General features: G+C 45.9%; 1 protein-coding gene across 1 annotated transcript in view; it reads right to left on the bottom strand.

Moving 5' to 3' along the window:
• Nucleotides 1-230: 230 nt before the first annotated feature.
• UROC1 (urocanate hydratase 1) overlaps nucleotides 231-11,061 on the bottom strand; it is a 55,240-nt gene continuing 44,409 nt past the window's right edge. The window contains exons 19-20 of the mRNA XM_081184132.1: nucleotides 5,174-5,273; nucleotides 231-495 (exon numbers count right to left, since the gene is read on the bottom strand). Of these exons, the coding sequence (XP_081040258.1) occupies nucleotides 355-495; nucleotides 5,174-5,273 (241 nt within the window). The 3' untranslated portion in view covers nucleotides 231-354. The remainder of the gene's footprint in view (nucleotides 496-5,173; nucleotides 5,274-11,061) is intronic.

Below are 11,061 nucleotides of genomic sequence, written 5' to 3'. Positions count from 1 at the left end.
AAAATGGGTTGCTTAAAAGAGCATTAGAAATGGAAGATGTGTCTCCTTATTTCTTCTGCTTGGATTTCTAGACTGACAAACAATCATAGATCTTGACAATACAACTCATGCTGGATAGATTCTTTGGCTGGGAAACATTCACTGTGATGCGATGGAAATATGTCCGTTACTGTTGAATGTTAAGTAGGTTGGAGTTTCCAAAAAATGAAAATAAAAAGGGTCCACTGTCCTGGAAGACAAACTCAAAGGCGTGTTTATTATGCCAACTAAACTAAGGCTTGTTGAAGACCAGAAGGGCATTGTTCAAAGCCTGTTATTGTTTAAAAAAGGCAGAATAAAAAATGTAGTATAAGGTTAACAACTCAAGGCTTGTTCCAGGATGTTGTCATCCACCACCTTATGGGGAAGAGTCACCTTCAGCTTCTTGTCTTTCTGCATGGCTTGGCAGATGGTTTCATATGCATTGTTGTTGCCGGACCAACAGCGTCTAGCAACCTGTCCATAGGGAACAAAAATAAATGGGTATAAATTAAGAAAAGAGTCATTTGTCTCTCGGCTATGTCAATCGTAGGAGAACACTTCTAATCAAATGGTTCTCATTTTTAACACATTTGATTTCTCAGTACAGTATCTAGCTCCTTCACCCCTTTGGCCAGGCATAGGCAAACTTAGCCCTCCAGATGTTTTGGGACTACTATTCCCATCATCCCTGACCACTGGTCCTGTTAGCTAGGGATCATGGGAGTTGTAGGCCACAAACATCTGGAGGGCCAAGTTTGCCTATGCCTGCCCTTGGCTGTCCCCCCCTTTAAAGTAAACCTGGTATGTTTTAGTTCCAGTTACAAGATTATTGGCCAGCACTAACCACAGGCAGTCTCAGTATCAACAGGGCGCTTCACAAGGTTCCCTCTGATGTAATGGAAATACTAAGGTGATCTGTAATATGTTCCATTTTAGATACAGGCACTTCTTGAGCAATCGCTGCTCATTGTATGGGGAGGTGTTACACGGAGCTAAGCACTCCGAAAACTGACTGAGTACAGTGATAAAGCCTTTCCCACATTTAAAGAGTGGGGAGTAGTTTAATTTTAGCACTATTGTTTTTTGCTGTGCTTCTATTTTTATTATTCTGTTAAGTTATTATATAGTTTGTATTTTGCCTTTTAAGGGGAAGGGTCAGGGCTGCCTGGGAGTGGGCCTCAGCCAATAGAATGGCTGGGGCAGGTTCCACAGGAGGGAATGTATTGGGACACCCGATCTCAGTGATCACGGGCCGGAGGAGGAGTTACGCTAAGACCAGACCATGTCATTACCGAGGAGGCAGGTTTAGTCGTTGTCTGAGGACTATCCCTGTCTCCAGGTCTGGTCCTGACCGGAAGGATACTGGAATCAGCAAGGGAAACCCACATGACCTGAAAGTGTTGCTGTGCAATGCCAGGTCAATGATTCATAAGACCACTGCCATCCACGACCTGATTGTGGATGGAGGATTTGACCTGGCATGTGTGACAGAGACCTGGTTGGATGAAGCAGATGGACCTGTCCTTGCCGCTGCTTGTCCACCAGGTTTCTCTTACGCACAGCAACCCAGGTCATGTGGGCGGGGAGGGGGGGTTGTAGTGATTTTTAGGAAGTCATTAGTTTGCACCAGGCGTCCTATTGGGAAGACCCAGTTCGCTGAGTGCATGTTCTGGAAGTTGGGCAATAGGGGCAGTACAGGATTCCTATTGGTGTACCGACCTCCCCACTGCACCAAGGATTCCCTGCCCGAGCTGCTTCAGGTCGTGGCGGATGTGTCTACCTAGCTTGGTTGTCCTGGGGGATTTTAACATCCATGCCGACACGACCTTACAAGGGGCCGCTCGGGACTTCGTGGAAAGCATGGCCTCCATGGGGCTGTCCCTGAATAAGTTTGGCCCAACTCATAGCCACGGACATGCCTTAGACCTGGTGTTCACCTCTACAGATGTTGGTGATCTGACATTAACTAAAAGTGAAACAAAAGAAGTGCCATGGTCAGATCACTTCCTGGTGCAACTGGACTTCTCTGCGACCTTTCCCCTCTGCAGGGAGGTGGGACCGATTCGGATGGTCCGCCCCCGCCACTTAATAGATCCAATTGGCTTCCAGAGAGTAGTAGGGGATGTTTTATCCCAAGTTGATGGCCTTTCAGCTGATTCCCTGGTGGCCCGCTGGAATGCGGAGTTAACCAGGGCTATTAACTGTCTGGCTCCGAAGCGCCCTCTCTGATTGCATGGAGCCCAGACAGCCCCGTGGTTTTCCCCGGAGCTGAGGGTGATGAAACAAACGTTGAGACGGTTAGAGCGCTGGTGGCGGAAAACTCATTCTGAATCAGACCGGACACGGGCTAGAGCTCAACGTCGAGCCTACCAAGTGGCAATGGCAACGGCGAAGAGGGCCTTCTTCGCCGCCTCCATTGCATCTGCAGAAAACAGCAGCAGGAGGCTTTTTCAGGTGGTTCGCAATCTATCGGAACCACCTGCACCACCGGGGCCTGGTAGGGACCCCAAGATCTCCTGCAATGCTTTTGCAAAGTTTTTTGCAGATAAAGTCGCTCAGATTCAGAAGGAGGTAGACTCCACCGTGGGAGCAGGGCCAGGGTGGGAGAGTGCTAGAGTTCTGTCTAGTCCTGTTACATGGGATCAATTCCAATCTGTTACCTCTGAGGATGTGGACAGGCTGCTTGGACAAGTGAAACCGACCACCTGTCTCCTTGATCCTTGCCCATCCTGGCTGATAAAAGCGAGCCGGAAAGGGCTGGGCGATGGGCTCTGTGGGGTGGTGAATGCTCACCTCTGTGAGGGAGCCTTCCCAGACCCGCTGAAAGAGGCGGTCATTAAACCGCTTCTTAAAAAAACATCTTTAGACCCAGCCAATTTGGCCAACTATCGCCCAGTCTCAAATTTACCATTCTTGGGCAAGGTGATTGAGTGGGTGGTTGCCAAACAACTCCAAGCATGCCTGGAGGATGTGGACCATTTGGATCCCTTCCAATCGGGATTCAGGCCTCACCATGGGACTGAAACTGCCTTGGTCGCGCTGGTTGATGATCTCCAGCAGGCTAGGGACAAAGGTGAGAGCTGTTTCCTAGTTCTGCTGGATCTCTCAGCGGCCTTTGACACCATCGACCATAACATCCTTCTGGACCGTCTAGAGGGGCTGGGAGCTGGGGGCACTGTTATACGGTGGTTCTGCTCCTTTCTCCTGGGCCGTGTCCAGAAAGTGGTGGGGGGGGATGAGTCTTCAGACCCCTGGGCTCTCACTTGTTGGGTGCCTCAGGGTTCCGTCCTCTCCCCCATGCTTTTTAATATCTATATGAAGCCGCTGGGAGAGATCATTGGGGATTTGGGCTGGGTGTTCATCAGTATGCAGATGACACCCAGCTCTACCTCTCCTTTAAATCAGAACCAGTGAAGGCGGTGAAGGTCCTGTGTGAGTGCCTGGAGGCTGTTGGAGGATGGGTGGCGGCTAACAGATTGAGGTTGAATCCTGACAAGACAGAAGTACTGTTTTTGGGGGACAGGGGGCGGGTGGGTGTGGGGGATTCCATGGTCCTGAATGGGCTAACTGTGCCCCTGAAGGACCAGGTGCACAGCCTGGGAGTCATTTTGGACTCACAGCTGTCCATGGAGGCACAGGTTAATTCTGTGTCCAGGGCAGCTGTCTACCAGCTCCACCTGGTACGCAGGCTAAGACCCTACCTGCCCGCAACTGTCTTGCCAGAGTGGTGCATGCTCTAGTTATCTCCCGCTTGAACTACTGCAACGCGCTCTACGTGGGGCTACCTTTGAAGGTGACCCGGAAACTGCAATTAATCCAGAATGCGGCAGCTAGACTGGTGACTGGGAGTGGCTGCCGGGACCACATAACACTGGTTCTGAGAGATCTGCATTGGCTCCCAGTACGTTTCCGAGCACAATTCAAAGTGTTGGTGCTGACCTTTAAAGCCCTAAACAGCCTCGGTCCTGTATACCTGAAGGAGCGTCTCCACCCCCATCATTCAGCCCGGACACTGAGATCCAGCGCCGAGGGCCTTCTGGCGGTTCCCTCATTGCGAGAAGTAAGGTTACAGGGAACCAGGCAGAGGGCCTTCTCAGTAGTGGTGCCTGCCCTGTGGAACGCCCTCCCATCAGATGTCAAAGCAATAAACAACTATTTTACTTTTAAAAGACAACTGAAGGCAGCCCTCTTTAGGGAAGTTTTTAATGTCTGATGCTGTACTGTTTTTAATATTCAGTTGGAAGCCGCCCAGAGTGGCTGGGGAAACCCAGCCAGATGGGCGGGGTATAAATAATAAATTGTTATTATTATTATTATTATTATTATTATTAAGAGGCTAGGAAAACACTGTGCTTTAAGGGTTTGAAAATCAGATTTGAAGTGTTCAAATTTGAGGAAAGCGCCTGGAGGAATCCCACAGTTATCGCATCAGTTCAAGCTTTGTTTACAGGCTGCTGCTTTTATCATCGGCCTCTGATAAACGAGGCTTATTAAGAGTGTTCCTCAGTGGCTCAAGCCTAAAGATTAACTTCCTATACGACATACCCACATCTCTTTCAGCAATGATAAAGGGAGTTACATGCAGAGCAAATCCCTTTTGAGTCCTGCATGATAAATTGACTATGTCCACTAAAGCAGGGTGGTTTTCAGTTGCTCAAATCCCTCCTGCAAAATTAAAGACCCAGAATCCAAGACCCAGTAACACTGACCTGCCTCCACAAGAAAAACCTTCAGCTACTGGAGCTAAACGGGAGCCATATTCCTCACTGCACAGGACTATGGCTGTTTTTTAGAATGTTGTACAGGACAAACTCCTGGCAGTGGTGTAGCGTGGGTTGTCAGCACCCGGGGCAAGGCAAGTAATTTGCGCCCCCTAACCCGTGGATTTGCGCCCCCTAACCCTAACCCCCAGATGTTGCGCCCGGTGCGGCCGGCCCCCCTGCACCCCCCACGCTACGCCACTGACTCCTGGAGACCTTACTAAAGCTGCAAGTGCTACATTTCATTAGAAAATAGCTAGCCGAGGAAATGACGCTTCGTGATTTCACGTGAACTTACTCAGACATTTATGAAATTCTGTATTTTTCAATACATTTAAAAACAAACACCAAAGCAATATTTCAGAAAAAGCAGATCAAGCATATTGGCTTACTCCATTGGAAACATCCCAGCTTAGCATCATCTTCGCACGTTCTTCTGCATCTGCTGAGCCATCCAGGACAAGGCCAAATCCTCCGTTTATCACTTCTCCCCTTTAAAATGGAATTTTTTTTAATCACTTTTTTGGAGTCGAATAAATCACATGCCAGCACACTACAATCAGGCACACATTTGGGGGGAGTGAAAGATACATATTAGACCTAAAACAGTGCTGTAATTGGGCACATTTAACTGATGGCAAATGGCCAGTTCAAGTAATGGACTCTGAGAATCCTAGTGCAGGATAAGGATTTTGCCTTTTCCCACACTATGCCCAGCCAGCAAGACCAATTCTTATTAAAGTGCCAGTGCCAAGGGTTGAGCTTGCTGTAATTCTCCTGAGTACAAGACAGTCCAAACAAGTACTTGTTTAAACAAATAATGAAAATGCCTGCATGTCTGATGATTAAGTGGCTAAAGTTACTGGGTTTCTCAAAGGCTATTGAAGTCGATTACACTGCAGCGTGGAATTCAGTTGCTGTGGTGGCGATGACCACTTTGGAATATGAATAATGACCTTGGAATAGGGTCCTAATGGAATTATGAGAAAGTATTCTTTCATTAATTATTTAATTAATAGGTCCCCCCCCCCCAGTTCCTCCAGGCTTTGTTATTGGGGGATTTGTTTTCATGTTACCTTGCTGACAAGTCATAAGAGCATGACATTTGCCCTTTGCAAGTGTCAATCTAGTCCAGTACAGTGGTAACTCGGTTTAAGAACAGCCCTGTTTACGAACTATTTGGTATAGGAACTCCGCAAAACCGGAAGTAGTGTTCTGGTTAGCGAACTTTACCTCGGTCTATGAACGGAAGCAAAACAGTCAAAGGGCACTGGCGGCAGGGAAAGCGAGCCTCAGTTTAAGAATGGCTTTGGTTTAAGAATGGACTTCCGGAACTGATTAAGTTCATAAACCAAGGTACCACTGCACTCTGCATCCAGATGCTCCTGAAGTTCACAAGTAAGTCATGAAAGGGATGGTCACTGCCTGTTCTTTATGCTAGGTAGCTGGTACTCAACGTCTACCTGGTACTTAAATGTATACCACATCATATCTGGATGTTCCTATTTTAGTTATTGTGGATAATGGGGACAAAGCAGAACTCAACGGACTCTATAACCTGTAACACATGCTGTAAATGTGGATGAAGGCCTTCAAATATTTTTAAAGTCAAGATGATAACAGATTAAACAGAGCAGAAGCTGATACTTTAAGGGTGCCTTCATTTGTAGAGGCTGCAGCTGGAAAAAAGTAATTAAAGACTGTGCTAGTTTTCTTAGAGGCCCAGGTGTGAGTCACGTACAGAAAACAGTTAGCTGGAAAGCTCTGTAAAATGCCACCCCACTGTTCATTAAAGAAAGTTTTAGACTACGAGCACAATAAACTAGTTTCAACTCTATTTAACTGCTATATTTATTTAAAGGTATGCCTCCTTAAAAAAAAAGGGAACTTAGAAGGGAGGCATAGTTCTACAATTCTGTGTTGAAAGAAGCCATGCCAGTTAAACCCATTTCCAAACATTCTAAATTTTTCTCCAGATATGGCAACAAGTCAGAATTTGACCAAGGCTGAAGCCTAAGTTGTGTAAGCATTCTAAAATGTATAGGTTTGCATCTAACAAAGTATCCAATGAGCAGAATGACTTCCGCTCAGCCAACAAAAGATTCTCTCCCTCTCCTCCCCTGCTTATATCCTGTGCACACACACCCCACCACTGCTCTGTGGTCCCCCAACTCTCTGGTGCAGGTTTGGGGTGGGACGAGAGGGAGGTGAAATTCTACTCCAGAGGAAAACTGGATATACCTTAAAATACTGAATATACACTGAAATAGACAGAATGGATGACAAGGTTATGTGTAAAGGGTTAGATTTTAAAATGGCAAACAAAGAAGGAGTCTTGTTGCATTTTAAAGACTAAGAAATTCATTATGACATGAGCTTCCACCATCAGATGCAATCCACAAAAGTGTTTGTTTGTCTTTTGTTGGTGTTTAAGGTGCTACAAGACTTTCCCCTATTTTTGTTGAAGGCTAACATGGCTGGAAGTTCTTAAAATGGATTAAAGTAGCCACACAGTGAACTGAGATTCAACTAATGTTGCCAGGGGAATGTCTTCAGGGACCAAATCAGTATTGCCACAGAGGCCAGCATGATATGAATAAAAAATTGTTAGATGTTCAGGCAATGCTGAGATTAAGCACCAATTTACAATGCTTTTCCAAGTGCTGTAGTTCCTCCACCTATCTCTGTGTGATGCCTGGTCAGAATCACTTTCTAAGTTTCTCATACTGGAGTCAAATCTAAAATTTGGCCATGCAGTTCAGTAGCTAAGACAGTGAGGTCCACGTTTGCCCCACTCCACATGCCTAAAAATGCTCATAAATTAAACTTACAACAAGTCATGTTTGTTAAGCTGAATTTTCCAACAAGTCTTCTCACTTTTATTGGAGAGCGCTTTGCCCTCATTAGTACTGGGTCATATATTCAAATAATTAAAGAAAGATGTGGCATTTTGACCTAAGCTACCTCCTATAATTTCCAGATGTCTCCATCCAAGGTGATCAAAGAACTCCAGGCCCCTCTTGCAATCAAGACATCACACTGTTGACTGTGTACTTCATTTGGTAAATTGCCTCTGTCTCTTTGTTGCTACAAGTCACTTTGGCCTCCTGCTAATAAATGGGCTTTCAGAACTGAGCTGCCCTAACAATGGCCTACCCTAATGTAACTCCCTATATGCTCCAGCTAATAGTAAAAGGATTCCGATTCATGTGAGTAAGTAATTAATGTTCAGCTCTGTTTAGGCGGCATGATTATCAGCCTATAAACAAAAATATCACTTCGGTCTCTGAAGGAAGAATAAAAATTTGTGGAAAGGAAACTAAAACATGCATATTAGAAGTGGCTGATAAATCCATGTGTTTTATCCATTGGTAAAAACACTGCAGTTCAGATCTGTCAGTTCTCTAGCCATCAGTATTGACAATGGAATGCTCAGCCTCACAGACATAAGACAGCACAAACATTTTATCATGAACTGATGAAAGATTGAAAAAAGCATGTCTGAATGATGGAGTTTTCAAGGACCAGATGTATGGATCCAATGCAGCCAATCCCGATGCTGGGCATGAACTAATTCACTGATTAATTCACTGAATTAATTCAAAATTCTCTGACTCACACCTGAAAATAGTTCCTGTACTTCCCAGGTGAGTTGAACATGATTTTATTTTAGTTTATATGGGTTTCATCACACATAGCTCTGCATCTGTTGTGGTCACTGCATTTTCCATTTTTACATATCTGAAAAGTGATTTTGTTTTAGCTTAAAGATCATAATTGTTGGGGAAAACAAATAAAGCAATTCTTCACATTGTACTGTGTGTGAATGTTTTGATGTTTTCTTAGTCTTATTACAGTGGTGCCTCGCAAGACGAAATTAATCCGTTCCGCGAGTCTCTTCGTCTTGCGGTTTTTTCGTCTTGCGAAGCACGGCTATTAGCGGCTTAGCGGCTATTAACGGCTTAGCGGCTTTAAGAAAAAGGAAACAAACTCGCAAGAACTCGCAAGACGTTTCGTCTTGCGAAGCAAGCCCATAGGGAAATTCGTCTTACAGAACGACTCAAAAAACGGAAAACTCTTTCGTCTTGCGCGTTTTTCGTCTTGCGAGGCATTCGTCTTGCGAGGTACCACTGTACTTATATGTAAAACATCAGCAGAGCGGCTTGTAAAAATTTTGAAGGCTGAAAAAAAATGTGAGAACCACATGAATGCATTGTGTCTTGAACTGTAATGGAATTAGCTCCATTTTGGAGGGGGTGAACTGGAACTGGTACTAATCCCTTCTAAAAAATGAACTTTCCGAGCACTGCAGTCCCCGCCAACCTCAAACTTCAGATCACCTTGATTCCTTCTAATGGGCAATGCAGACAGCCACCATGGAGGGTGGAGTATTATCACTAGTGCTTTTTTACCCTTCCTATTTAGTGCAAAGTAGCCAATGGAAAGTATGAGCTTAAATTGCATATTTACTGCATTGAAATCAGACCCTGTTATCTTTTGACTGGGGCAGAATTACAAGTTAGGAGAAACACAAGAGGGCAGAAGTCTCATTGTACAGGTGGAAGTCCTTGTGCTAACAGGCCAGCTTCATTGGATACAACCCACAGAAAGGTGCCTGATTCTGAATAAGGCAATTGGTCCATCTAGCTCAGTATAGTCTGGACCAGAGGCATAGGAAGGGGGGTGCGGTGGGGGCGGTCCGCCCTGGGTGTCGTGATGGGGGGGGGGGACACAAAATGCCAGGCTAGTGGGCTGCACACCTTGCGCCTGGCAGCAGCAGCTCTTCTGACTTGGTGGCAGAGAGCAGTCCTCCTCAGCCGTGGCAAGGCACACCCGGCCACAGCAGCTCTGTTGCTGGGTCATGTCTGACCTGGCTGCGGAGAGCAGGAGAGTAAGCAGCAGCTGTCCTGCCCCTCTCCTACCCTGAACTGTGGCGAGTGGGAGGGCACCCTCTGCCCCCTGCCCCCTTTGGGAGCACGCCTGCCCTGGGCAGTATGTGCATATGTTCCACCACCGGTATAGAGAAGGGGTGGGGGAATCTATGGCACTTCAGATGTTGAACTACAACTTCCACAACAACCCATTACCATTCCAGGAAGCTAGCTGTACTAGCTGAATACAGACTGCATGGTTCCTGTGATCATTTATGTCTGCCAGCAGGAACCAGGATAGCAGAATGGGTGAAAACCTCAATGGACAAGCACTGCAAGGTTGAGGCAAAGGAAAGGAGCAAGGACTGTTGTGCCTAACTAAGAGCTTGGGGAGGATATCTTGCTCTAAGAAATCTTCCAGGTTCAGTGCCCACAGAAAAAAAGGTTTAATTTGCTCCTAAAAAAAGAATGGAAAAAAAGCTAAAACTAATTGGAGTGAGAGCGGAGGAAAAAGCAGACTGGCACCTGACCTGTTTTGTATCAGCGGTCCCTTGCTGCATTTTAGCATATGGACATGTTATATTGGGGTCCAAAGGTCACAGGTTTAAATGCAGCTTGCGGGGAATTGAAATGCATCTCATCCACTGGCACCCTGAAGAACGAGGCAAGTTAATCTGGTGTTGGAAGCAAGTTCTATTTAGAAAGAGAATGAAAGAAAGAAAACCTCGAAACTGCCATAATAGTAGTCAGTTTTCCACTGAATGCAGTGGTCATTGTCTTAACATCTGGGACTTTTTTAAAGATCTGGGAATGAATGAGAAGAGAATCTTGCAACATTAGTCAATAAAAAGAAACCTCAGAGTCTACTTAATGGTTTCTTATCCTGGTTTTGCACTCTGAAGGCAGCTAATACTGTAACTTCATTCAAATGCAGCCCACAGTAATGGGCTGTGGTGCATGAATCCCACTGGAGCTGTATAAAAGCACAACTGTTCCTCAGTTTTCATTAACTTGCATAGAGATTGTGTGGGGCACCTTGATGTGTTTCTAAAGCACAGGTGGAGAGCCTGTGGCCCTCTGCATGTTCCTGGACCTCCATCCCCCACTATCCCTGACTACTGGCTATTGCTGGTTAAGGGAGTTGGAACCCCACAACATCTGGAGGGCCACAGGTTCCCCTTCGCTGTTTTGAAGTCTTTCCAGAGGAGTAACTATGTTAGGCTGCTTCAGCAAAAAAACTAAATGTGACACATTAATTTGTCATGGCATAAGCTTTCATGAGTCCACATCAGACTGTCATCAACGAAAGCTTATGCTACACTACGCATGTTAACATGCCACACTAAAGGTAAAGGTAAAGGGACCCCTGACCGTTAGGTCCAGTCATGACCGACTCTGGGGTTGCGACG

This window comes from Podarcis bocagei, assembly GCF_964188305.1.
Source record: "Podarcis bocagei genome assembly, chromosome: 2".
NCBI classification, from domain to species: domain Eukaryota; kingdom Metazoa; phylum Chordata; class Lepidosauria; order Squamata; family Lacertidae; genus Podarcis; species Podarcis bocagei.
The sequence above is the reverse complement of the archived record's forward strand: the minus strand, read 5'-3'. Positions and strand labels throughout refer to the sequence as shown.